The sequence below is a fragment of the Trichosurus vulpecula genome, chromosome 2, assembly GCF_011100635.1.
Source record: "Trichosurus vulpecula isolate mTriVul1 chromosome 2, mTriVul1.pri, whole genome shotgun sequence".
NCBI classification, from domain to species: Eukaryota; Metazoa; Chordata; class Mammalia; order Diprotodontia; family Phalangeridae; genus Trichosurus; species Trichosurus vulpecula.
Genome location: NC_050574.1, coordinates 393,982,129 through 393,995,022, shown reverse-complemented (window position 1 = coordinate 393,995,022; position 12,894 = coordinate 393,982,129). Strand labels below are relative to the sequence as shown.

The 12,894-nt window shown below is 34.9% G+C and overlaps 1 protein-coding gene across 1 annotated transcript in view; it reads left to right on the top strand.

Annotated features, from left to right (window-relative positions):
- Nucleotides 1-12,894, top strand: part of HERC2 (HECT and RLD domain containing E3 ubiquitin protein ligase 2) — a 225,522-nt gene that overhangs the window by 98,868 nt on the left and 113,760 nt on the right. The window contains exons 22-30 of the mRNA XM_036745184.1: nucleotides 917-1,072; nucleotides 1,602-1,787; nucleotides 4,082-4,252; nucleotides 4,620-4,723; nucleotides 6,070-6,220; nucleotides 11,423-11,637; nucleotides 11,958-12,090; nucleotides 12,198-12,325; nucleotides 12,448-12,643. Of these exons, the coding sequence (XP_036601079.1) occupies nucleotides 917-1,072; nucleotides 1,602-1,787; nucleotides 4,082-4,252; nucleotides 4,620-4,723; nucleotides 6,070-6,220; nucleotides 11,423-11,637; nucleotides 11,958-12,090; nucleotides 12,198-12,325; nucleotides 12,448-12,643 (1,440 nt within the window). The remainder of the gene's footprint in view (nucleotides 1-916; nucleotides 1,073-1,601; nucleotides 1,788-4,081; nucleotides 4,253-4,619; nucleotides 4,724-6,069; nucleotides 6,221-11,422; nucleotides 11,638-11,957; nucleotides 12,091-12,197; nucleotides 12,326-12,447; nucleotides 12,644-12,894) is intronic.

The window sequence follows — 12,894 nt, the reverse complement described above, 5'->3', positions numbered from 1 at the left end:
TATTATCACAGGGTAGCAATTTAAATCATTTCATCTGAAGTATAAGTATTTTTATTGCTGAAAAGAATTGAGATTTTTAAAAAAAGAGCCACACATTTATTGTATGCCAGGCAATCTGCTAAACACTTTGCAAATATTATCTCATTTGAACCTCACAGCAGTCTTGGGAGGTAGGTGCTGTTATTATCCCTGTATCATACTTGAGAGAACTAAGGCAGACGGAGTGCTAGCAAGAGTTTAGGGTTGGATTTGAACTTAACTCTTCCTGACTCTAGGTCTAGCCTTTTATCCAATGTACTACCTAGCATTTTTGGAAAATTGCCAAGAATTATTCCTATTGAATAACTTAAATTGGAGGATTTGGAAATTATATGTTATAAAACTTCCACTGTTCCTTTAATAACTGTCCTAGGTATTGTATAACTAAATGTTTAACAGGCCTGGTCATGTGATCTAATAATACATTAAGAGTCCTGACCATGTGATCTAAGCATATAGACAAGACCTGTGGGATAGGGAGAATAGATAGGCACTAAACTTAAGTTGATTACTAGAGTAGTGTAGATGAGAGGAGTACATAGTACAGAGGTTCTTAACTTGGGGTCTGTTGATCCCTTGGGGATCCTTGGATAGATTTCAGGGGGTTGAAGAACTTGAGTAGGGGCAAAAAACTACATCTTTATTTTCACCAGCCTCTAACTAAAATTTAGCATATCTATCAATTATGAATATTCTGAGAATAGATCCATTGGCTTTATCAGACTGCCAAAGCAAGGTCCATGACATAAAAAAGGTTAAGAACTCCTTAGAGAATGATGGTAAAACTTTAATTAATTATAAACAAAGCAGCATAATATAATAACAAATAAAATGCAATTTGAAATAGAATTCTTAATTTTGTAATTTTTTCTTCAAGGTCCTGAGCTATTAGGAGTTGGTTCTTTACTGAAGAAATATACAGCTCTTTTGTGTACACACATTGGAGATATATTGCCTGTGGCAACTAGCATTGCATCTACCAGTTATCGGCACTTTGCAGAAGTATCTCGTGTTGTGGATGGTGATCTAACAGGTAGCTCTTGTAATAGATGAATGCGATATTTTGATTGCTCAGATTTCGATTAATCTCAATATGTCTTTAAATTAGAGATTGATATGAATTTTGAATTTCGTTGCAGTGTGACAAAAGACTTATTCCTGTTAGAAACTTAAGAAATTTTTGTATTGTGACATGTAGCCTCTGTAGGATTTTTTTTAACCTGTTGTTGGACAAAATGGAAAGAAATTACTAGTTGGAAATTTAACCTGAGGCCTTTTTATGATAATAAGAGTACTGGTATGCTCTTAGAATTTTCAGGATAGATGAAATATTTAATATATGTGATTTTTTGAAGGAAATTATTTTAGGAAAAATATGTTCTTATAGCTTAGTAAAACAAAAATTCTATACTTATAAAATATCAAATCATCACTTAATGAAAAGGGAACAGAATCTTAACACCTGAGGTGTTTTTTAATAACTCAGTTTAAAGGATGCTTTGAAATGACTTCTATCTTAAAATATATACTTTAGAGTTCACTGTATTTTCTTTCTCCTTTAGGTGTTCTTCTTCCAGAGTTGATAGTATCTATTGTCCTCTTGCTCAGTAAAAGTCCTGGATTAATGCAAGAAGCTGGGGCAATTCCTCTCTTGGCTGGCCTACTGGAACATCTGGATAGGTTTAACCATTTGGCACCAGGAAAAGAGAGAGATGATAATGAGGATTTAGCATGGCCTGGAATAATGGGTATGCTGTTTTAACTTAAATTATTCATAGTCGGAAATATGAGAGACATCTTAATTTGGGATTTGTCATAAAAAAATCTTTTATTTAGAAGTAACAGTCTAGATACTGGATTTTTTCCTTTGCTTTTTTGTGTCAAGGATTATTGTGAAGTGGAGATAGATAAGTAATTTTTCTGAGATTAGGACTTTATACTACATGGCATGAATAATTTCTGTTAGTTTCGTTAAATAATGGAATAGATTAATGAGAGATTCTGAAAATGGGAAGAGTATGAGGGAGCAAGCAAATGGAGAGGGGGGAGGTGGGATGGTTTTTTTTTTCCCCCAGAGAAAGAATAGATTCCGTGCTTTAGAGCATTTCTAAGATATGATCTAGCTTAAAGGTAGAAGGATGAACTAGGTGGCCTCCAATATCTCTTTTTACATGCTCTGTATTAATGATGGCTACTAATCTTACCTTTAACTGTCCAGATAAAATTGTACTTCTTTGGAATGAGACTTGTGGATTGATAAGAGTTCCATTTTCTGAATCTTTTGATTATTTATATTATTTTCATCTTAATAGAGAAATTGTATGATTTGGTAATGAAATTAATTCTGCTTATATTTACCACTTGAAATATATGTGTAACCATTTTATTATTTGTACTTTTCATGTGTTCTTAAATCTAAGTCACATGTCTGGATGTTGGAGAATCAAGTCTCATGGACTTAGAGACATAATAAAATGTGAAGACATGAGAAGTTTAACCTAAATTTATAGTTCACTCATCTTGGTACATGGTCTTGATTATATTCCCATTTGATACAAGTTAGGTTTATGTATTTACTTTTACTTAATTTAATGGTAGTGTATAGCTTAAAAAGTTGATGAGATTAAATTTGTTTCTGAAAAAAATGTTGGTTTTAGAATCAGGAATGCCAGAATTCAGGATTCAGGTACCTTTTCAGTGTTCACAATTTTTTTCCTTTGGTGATTTCGTTTAGCTGCAGTATTTCATTTATCATGTCTGTGTAAACGACTCATAAGTCTTGTCAGTCATAGAAAGGCTTGACCATTGCCCTGAGCAGCAGACGCTTACCTGGATGTCTCACTTGCATCTCAAGTTTGTCCAAAACGAACTTACTTTTTTGTTTTTCCAAAACCTACTTTTCCTGTTGACTTAGTGGCAATGCCTTTCAACTAGTCTGCTGTCTTTGAAATATTGATATAAATACTGATTTTTCTTTTTCCTCTGCTGACTGTATCCAGTCAGTTAACAAGTCCTATGCTTTCTGTCTCCATAGGATTTGTCATATCTATCCCCTCCTCTTTTATCTAATTGCCACTGTATCAATTTATATGCTCATTGCTGTCTTCTTGGGCAGACCTTCTTGTGTCCGTTTTCCTTTTCCCCACATCTAGACTTCATTCTCTTCGTCTTGTTTTTGGAATGCAATAAATTGAAAGCTCCTTTGCCAGATGTTGAAGACTCTCTATAGTCTTGTCACCTATCTTTCCAACCTTATCTTTTACTATTTTCCCTACTTTTCCTGTCCTCTCTTCTGCTTGCCGTGTCCCTGCACATATCTCTTTGCATGTTCTTTATTTTTTGAACTTCACATGACACTTTGCTTGTATCTCTGACTCTGGGAAAGTCATCTAACCTCTCTAACCCTTAGTTTCTTCATCTGTAAAATTAAGAGAATTCTAGCATATACCCTACAAGCTTAGTTGTGGAGATCCAGTAAAATAATGTATGTAAAACACTTTGCAAATCTTAAAGCTCTGCATAAGTGAGAACTATTATGATTATTGCAGAATATATTATTTTGTATTATAGTAGTTATGTGTGTGTCATTTAATTCCCTTATCTCAGGGCTCAGCTCATAATAGATGATTAATAAATATGTCTTGAATTTAAATGCTATATCATTTGTCAACATCTAGACAAAACTTTTTTCCTGAAATATTCAGTTGACTAATTAGATATTAACAAAATAGAAATTCTTTATAGTTTCTCTTTGTACTAAACAAGGTTGAGGAAATTTATTTCTGGGTCATTTGGAAAGGAATTTGTGTGTAGTCTATTATTTCTGTTTTTATTTTCATAGCAGTTTATGGCGGGTCAGCGCAGCTGCATACTGCAGCATTTATTTTATCATTTTCTATGTGAAGCTCTTGACCAATTTTAGACCATTCCATTACGTTTCCCCTTCCATTTGCTACTTTCTTTTTAATGTCAGTCTCGCAGTGAAAATATAGTCTGTGCATCTTAGCAATGAATATTTTTCACCATGTATTTCTCCTTTCAGGGTCATTTTTTACAGGTCAAAGTTGTAGAAATAATGAAGAAGTAACGCTTATACGTAAAGCTGATCTGGAGAACCACAATAAAGATGGAGGCTTCTGGACAGTGATTGATGGGAAAGTATATGATATAAAAGACTTTCAGACACAGTCTTTAACAGGCAATAGTATTCTTGGTAAGATGTTTTTAATTTCATAATCAGAAATTGTGTCAACTGTCATTTTATAGAGAACATTTAGGTTATCTAGTACATCTTGATGTATCCATCACTTTAGAGTATTTAGGCAGTGCCATCTAAATTGGGGCTACGCACCTCGCTTTCATTATTATTCATTCATTCATTCATTCATTCTTGGGTTTACCTTAGCCTTGATTAGGAAGAGTCTTTAGATATCCCTTCTTTTTAGCATGTTGATAAATATCTCTATCAACCACTGTTCCTTATATTAAGGCTGAAATCCAAGCAGTTGAGCCTGTAAATATTTTTGAAATGGTATTCCTTTTTTATAATTATCAATGTTTTGATTTCTTTTTTATTATAGCTCAGTTTGCAGGTGATGACCCAGTGGTTGCTTTGGAAGCTGCTTTGCAGTTTGAGGATACAAGGGAATCAATGCATGCATTTTGTGTTGGCCAGTATATGGAGGTAAAATTTGAGTTGAGTAAATGTCATATTGCATCTCTGTTAGATGAAATTTGCTTTTAGTTTTGTGATATAATGATTTGCATAACAAATTTACATGTAACAGGGAAAACATGAAATATCTGTCATCAGTAGTAATTTAACATGATTTCATATGTAAGCTTGTAATTTTTAAGACAACTTAAAATACAGTGGTGTGCTAGAGCTTTTACGTTATTGCTAAAATGATGCCTAATATGGAAGATGAGGTATTTTTCAGAAAAAATGCAATTTTTATGCCTTTTTGCTTAAATGTTATATGTTAAATGTTATATGGAAAGTTGGAGTTGTTCAATATTGAATTAGCTCAAGAATGAAAAAAATGTGTGCCCCTTTTTATGTTAGGATACACCAACTTATTCCAGTTCAGCACACTATTATTGTCATAGTTGATATAACCAAGGATGTTGGAAAATTATTTAGTCATTTCTTTTAAAGGATATTTTGGTATTACTGTATAACTTGAAAGCAAAAAAGCCTTATATGCCATAACAGTTAAAGTAATTAAGGCGTGTGTTCCTCTACAGAGGATAATTATTCTGGATGTGAAATTGCTAAGTTACTTTGTGTAGAAAATTTCAATAAAGTTAATGAATATATGTGCTGAACCTTGCCTTTATTTAAAGAACTTTTTATATAATATGAATAATAAAACCAAAGATTATCACTTTTGTGGCTTACTTAGAAACTTTTCTGCAAGTAAGGCTCTATATTAGGTAATTAGCAAATCAGTAAAGTTTAGTTTTTCTATTTTTTGACAATGAGTCTTGAACGTGATTAATATTTGACTCTTGTTTGGAAAGGGTTCTATTTTTAGTAAAGCGGAAGCTACTTCCACTTGATATTTTTGGCCACAGTTGGCAAAGGGGAGTAGTAGTATGTAAGTACGTAGTTCTTTTGCTTTCCACAGGGTTGCTTCTGCATGTAACCATTTTATGCAACCTATATGCTGAAGAATAGATATGTTAGCCCCAGGAACTCTCTATTTCTTGAATAATTTTCTGATGTAAATGTAATTATAGCTTCATTTCAATTTATAATAAAAACATGCATTTGATATATGCCATGAAATTAAGGTGCTTAGAACTTTTAAATAACATGTAAAAAAGTTAATTCTACCATTGTAGCACACTGATATTTTTAGAAATCTCTTGTCTTCATAAACAATAGTATGAGTGAGTAAGAAACAGGAACTCAAGTTGAGTTTTTAGACTAGTTTTTTAATGTAAACTGTGTATCTTTTTCTTGTTTATCATTTTAAATTAAATCTATATTCTCAAGTTGCTGATGGATTTTTTTCATTTTACTAGCCTGATCAGGAAGTGATTACAACACCAGACCTTAGCAGTCTCTCTTCACCTCTCATAGACCCAGAACGAAATCTGGGACTCCTTCTTGGACTTCATGCTTCCTATTTAGCAATGAGCACACCACTGTCTCCTGTGGAGGTTGAATGTGCCAGTAAGAAAAATTTTTCTTCCTTTAAATTGAATATTAATTAGTACATTAAATCGGCCTTAGTATCAGTTTGCCATTAAGTAGCATTGTGGAAGAGGAAGTATTGTTGTTAATTAGTAAAAATAATGATTAAGTTACTCTTATATTTAGAAATATAAAGTCTATGCAAATTTAAATTTGAAGTGATATCAGAATAATAAACATTAGAATACAATTAGGAATAAATCAAATATATTAAAGATGATTACATTATTTAATGGCTTATAAATGGCCTACCTTACAAACTATCAAGGAGTGCCTACTTTTGAATGTGCTAAAATTGGCATCATATCCCTGTTCCAATTTTATATATTTTGATGAAGAACTTAAGATAAAAATGTGTATGTAATATTTATCTAATTTAAAGTAAATCCTCACTTCTCCTTAATTTGTAACTAAGTTGCTGCATTAAATGATGGGAAATATGTTACTTAAACACTTATTTTAATGATAGTTTTTCATATATCGGTGTATATTTTTGGTCACTGTCAGTTTTTGTATTATCCCTTGTTCTGGTTGGTGTGAGTTAAAAGTATGTGGAATAGGTGATCCTAAAAATAAGTTTTCCTTCCACTAAGTAGTTTAAGTTTTCCATCTACGAAGAAGTGATGAATGATCTGTCCTACCAAAGTACTATTAATTGAAAGTAACTGTAGTATTCCCATGACATATTACAGTCGCCTTGTGAATGTTGTAAAAGGTTTTTTTTTTCTGGAGGTACATAAGATCATTTGCAGATAAAGGTGCCAAGACAGGATGCAGTGACTCACTTAATATGTTACTCTTTTGCTGTATGCGATCAAGAACTGAATTTACATATCCTTCAATGTGTCAAATATTTTGACATTCTTGTGTCATGATCTAATTCTACTTCTTCCTATGTTTTGCTCCTTCTATGCCCTTATCATAAACAGCAATCCTATCTCTAAGTACTTTCTCAGGCTATTACCCCAGTTCAGACTTCACTTTTTTCCTTCTCAATCTTGGCTTACGGTTACCTAGTTTATCTCCATACGGTCCTTTCCCATTTTGTCTTTTTGCCCCTAATACTTTGCCAAATCTTAGCCTTGAGTCACTGCTCTGTCTACCCCCTCTATTCCTACTCATATGTTGTTGAGTGGAGAAAAAGCACTCATCTGAACTCCTTGGTACAGTACAAAATTATATTTCTAATCTCCACTGGGCACTCAGTGTAGCTGGGCAGTCGTTTTACTCTTCCCTCATTGGTTCCCTGTCTCACTTCCCACAGATGCTATCCAAACCTTCTTTCCTTTACTCAGCCCTCCCATGCCTCTCTCTCCCCCGACAGTTCAGCTAATCACCTTGCCTCCCACATTACTGAGAAAATTAAGGCAACTCATTCTGATGTTACTCTTCTTCCCTTCTTTTTTTAATCTCAGTATTCCTTGATGGTCATCCCCTACTTCTGCTTTTCTCCAGTCTCTAATAATGAGGTACCTCTTATCTTTGCCAGGACCTACCTATCTACATGTGCCCTTGCTATATCATTCACTTTTGATTTCTTCAGTGGATTGACCCTTCACTTATCTACTGTCCCTTTTCTTCCCGTATTCATTCTTTCCTTATCTGCTGGTTCCTTCCCAATTCCTTTCAGTCATACCCATCTCCTCATCCTTCTAGACCTTGCCATCCACCCTGTGGTTATCATGCTATGTTTCTCTTTCCTTTCTCAGCCCAACTCCTGGCAAATGCTACTTATACTTGCTGCTTTCACTTCATCTCCTCTTCTCAACCCTTTGAAGTCTTCCTTCCAACCTCAATATGCAACAGAACCTGTTCTTTCCAAAGTTACTAATGGCCTCTTAATTGCCAGACATGGTGATCTTTTTTTACTCCTCATACTTCTAGACCTCTATTCTGTATTCAGTACTGTTAACTGCATTCTCTCCTTCTGAATTCTCTCTTCTCTTTTTCTTACATGTTTAACTCCTCAGTCTTTGCTGCCTCTTCATTCATATTACATTCCATAACTGGGTGTACCCTAACACTTTGTCCTGGGTCCTCTTCTCTCTCTACATTCTCTTGACAATGTCTTTAGCATCCGTGGCTTTAATTATCATCTCTATGCAAGATATGACTTCCAGATCTATGTATCCAGCCCAAGTGTGTCTCCTGAACTCCTGTCAATATCACCAACTCCCTACTGGGCATTTCAGATTAGAGATGTTTTGAATCCAGCATTTCCAAAATAGGGACCCTGTTTCAGACAAGGTGGTTTCTTCCTAGTGTGCAAATTCCTCACCCCTATTCCCCTGAAGAAACCAGTTATAAGAGACCAGTCTTTCACTGCAGTTCCTTTCCCATGACAGTGTCTTTTAGTAACAATCTTTCATTTCACCTTCTAGAGTAAGATTCCGTCCAACTCATTTCCCCTTACTCTCTTCCCTGTCCCAGTCCTCCTACTCCCCTGTTTTTAGCCTATTCTCCCACAGCCTTCCCCACTCTGCCTCATCATGCTAAAAGACTAAAGGAATTATTATTGCTTCACTATATGGATTTCGTAGGGAAGCATCATCCCTCTGTCTTTATCTCCTCCACCTTTCCCCATTCATGCAACTTCCCACTGTTATACCCTTCTGCAAAAGATTCTGATTCACTAGGAAGTACATGGGATATTAATGCAGCTCTTCAGTCTTTCCTTTTCCTGATTCTTCAAGTTCCCTTTAGGTTCTTTTTGTTTCTTGGAGACCCTTCTTTGTTCTTTCTTTAACTCCACAGTTCAAATTTTTAAAAAATATGCAATAATTGATAAACAGGAGAGAACTGATTTCATTAGTCTCTTATTGGTTGTCTTACATATATATTTACAGGCCAAATAATCTGCACACCTAGGTTTTGTTTTATTGTGTTTTTTCAGAAACGCTTCAGATATCTCTCTTATTAAATATCCATCTTTTTCACTTATAATTAGGTCCAGCTTTGTAGGTTATTTTGGGTTGCAGCTTTATCTCCTTTACTCTATGGAATATCCTACTGGATTCTCTTAGATATCTCAAACATGTAGAATAATCTGCGTTGTTTTAATTACCTTTCCTTCATATTTGAAGAATTTTCTTCTAATTGGTTTTAAAATTTTGTTTCTTATTTAAAAAAACTTACTTTAAAAAATTTAAGAAATTTAAGAAAATTAAGAAAAGCTGGGTTTCCAGTCTCTCCTCACTCAAGTACAAGACTGTTTTTGCCCGTTGTTCTGAGTACAGGCACTGTTCTGCACTCTGCCCATGAATTCTGCTCCATCCTTCTCCTCCATTCAACATCCCTTTCCTTGGCTGGACTGTGCAGTCTGCTACCCTTTGTGGGGTCAGATGGGGTTTCAGCGATGTCACTCCCTATGGAGTGAACAAGCATGGATCTCAAGAATAATCCTGAAGTTGTAAACTTCTTAGCCACCATGCTGCTTAAGGATGGGTAAACCAGCCCAGGTCATAAACAACATCCAAGCTTCTAGCCGATCAGCAATGAGAGGAGGCCTGTGAATGGCCAGTGTGTACTTGAATTCTGGGCTAAATAACTAGGGAGACCTAGTCTCAAATATGTGCGTGTGCGCACTCACACACACAGAAGCACACCCAATACATGTATACACATACATACATAATAACTGCAATATAAATTTTCTTTAGATTGGGTATAAGGAGGGAGTGTACCAGCATCTGGGGGGCATTAGGAAAGGCTTCCTGCAGAATGTTGAGGTTGAGCAAAACTTTGAAGGAAACAAGGGATTCTATATATAATTTTATTGTATTTACCTTTTCCACACTGTATAGTATAGCCATTCTTCCTTGCTCAAATTCCTCATACATAGCTTTCCATTCCCCGTCTCAGTCATTGCGTTTGCATTAATTGGCTGTCCCCCATGCCTGAAATGTGCTGCCTTTGTATTTTCTTCTGTAACGTCCTTAGGTTCTTTTGAAGCTCAGTTCAAGCACTGCCTTCTACAAGAAGCCTTTCTCATTCTTCTTATCTGCAGTTACCCCCCTCCCCCAGTTTCCTTGTATCTTTTTTGCATATAACTCTATATAGTATATGTTGTCTCCCCAATAGATTGTAAGGTCCTTGGGAACAGGGGTGTTCACTTTTTTCTTTGTATCTCAAGCTTCTCAATGGAACATAATTGTTTAATTGACAGTGGGCAAGAACAGTTGTTTGTTGTCATATTTGCTTTCTTTTTTCTACTTGACTTGTCTGCCTTAGCATATGTCGTTTCTTTCATATGAAAAGCTTTCCCTGTCTTTTTCTTAGTCTTTATACTCTAAAACTCAGTTCAAGATTGTCATCTTTTTCCTAGGAAATATTACCTCAGAATTAGTCTTACTATGTTTACCTAATATCCTTGCAAAGCTTTTTTGGGGGTCTAGACCTGTGATTTATTTCATTGGTGTGGAAACATTGGTATGGAAACTCCTTCCACCCATTAAGACTGATAACCTGTTTCTTACAGTTTTAGTGACTTGGGTGGCTTACCCATGTTTCCACAGTTAGTATGTAGCAGAGTTAGGTCTCCCAACTCTTGTCTTCCCAGGCCAGGCTGACCCAAATCAGGCCTTATCTACTCATTTGATTTTATTTGTTTTACAGTGTGTTAAAAATTAATTTGTATTTTCCTTTGTACGTATTCTTAATATCTTTTTGCATATCAACAACTACTTGATACATCTCCTTGAAAACAAGGGTAATATATTAGTTTCTATTGTTTTTGGTCCAGAAACAGTGCTCTTCATTGGCTAAGTAAATAATTGAACATTTTTGATTGGGGAAATATTCCAACTTCCAAATGCAGCTATTTGAGCATGCTCAGTGCATAGTTTTCAGGGTGCATAAATAATACCTCCCCACATTCCTGTTGTATTTTAAGGTTTGTAAAGCACTTTGCTCACAACAAGGACTTAAGACAAGTAGGGAAACGGTAATTATCTTCATTTTGCATGTGAATAAACTGAATTTTGAAGTGGCAGAGCAATTTGATTTAGAGTAAATAGCTAATAAAAACTGGGATTTGAGGTCAACTGATGTCAAGTCCAGCACTTTTCAGACTACACCTCAGTGATCAACACCCCTGCTACCTCCTTCCCCCCAAGGTAAAGTATATTATTGCTTACTAATGTTCCACATTTTCTTCTTAAAATTTGTTTCTGTATTCCCCAGAGTGGCTTAAGTCATCTATATTCTCTGGAGGTTTGCAGACCAGTCAGATACATTATAGTTACAATGAAGAAAAAGATGAAGACCATTGCAGTTCTCCTGGAAATACCACTCCAAACAAATCCAAGCTGTATTCCCATAGATTGACTTTGAGTGATCATTCCCAACCATTTTTGCAAGCCATTGCAGACAATAATATTCAGGACCATACCGTGAAGGTAATATATTCTCATGATTGGTGTTTTAGTTAGTGGAGAAAAGTGTTTAGAGATACCCACATTAATCATTTAATAATATTTAGTTTTATTTTGTTATGCTAAAGGCACTTTGCTATCATTGATTTCTATATACTTTTTTTGAGGCTCATTTAGGTAATTTATTCTGCATGAGAGGGAAGAATTTTTTGGTAATGACTTTGGTTTTATATTCAAGTAAAATTTCAAAGTATTTCAGATGTCGAGTATATGAAATATTTAAGATTATATAATTTCATAGTGGTGCCTATTAAGAATTTAGTTTTAATTGTTTCTGTTTTCAGGATTTTTTATGTCAGATAGAAAGGTACTGCAAGCAGTGCCATTTGACCACACCAATAACATTTCCTCCTGAACATCCTGTGGAAGAAGTGGGACGTCTCCTGTTATGTTGTCTTCTAAAACATGAAGATTTAGGTATTAAAATTTTGGTCTTAGATGTCCTACAAGTATATTTTTGACTAACCTTACTTTTATGCTAACTACACACATTATGTTCTTTTTTTTTAAAATGCCTTGTGTAGGTCATGTGGCCTTATCTTTAGTTCATCCAGTTACACTTGGTGTTGACCAAGTTAAACACAGAACATTGCCTAAGTCCGTAGTGGATGTTTGTAGAGTTGTCTACCAAGCAAAATGCTCACTAATTAAGGTAAATGTATATGCCATTTAGTATCAATGACTATACTTTTCTTCTATACCTTCTAGTTTTGTGTAAAAAAAATTGACTCTCTTCTCTCTTCCCCTCTCAACCTCCATGTGTTTAACTTGTAGACACATCAGGAGCAGGGGCGTTCTTATAAGGAAGTGTGTGCTCCTGTCATTGAACGTTTGCGATTCCTTTTTAATGAATTGCGTCCTGCAGTCTGCAATGACCTCTCAATAATGTCCAAACTTAAACTTTTAAGCTCTTTGCCTCGATGGAAAAGGATAGCGCAGAAGATAATACGAGAGAGAAGAAAAAAAAGAGGTAAGAAAATGAGGAAAGTAGGAAAATATTGTCAAACTTTTTTTAAATTGTAAATACTGTTTTTTTTGGAGGGGAGAAGGCAGGATACTCCCTTGGTTATAGTTTTCAAATAATAAGTACTCATTAACTGTGATATAAGTTGGCATGTAGCCTTATATCCCTCATATTCTTACGTATGCTTATGATAGAGATAGAAATCCTGCTTATTTATCGAAGTTACTTAATAATGTAAAAAACCTTTAAATTTCTGT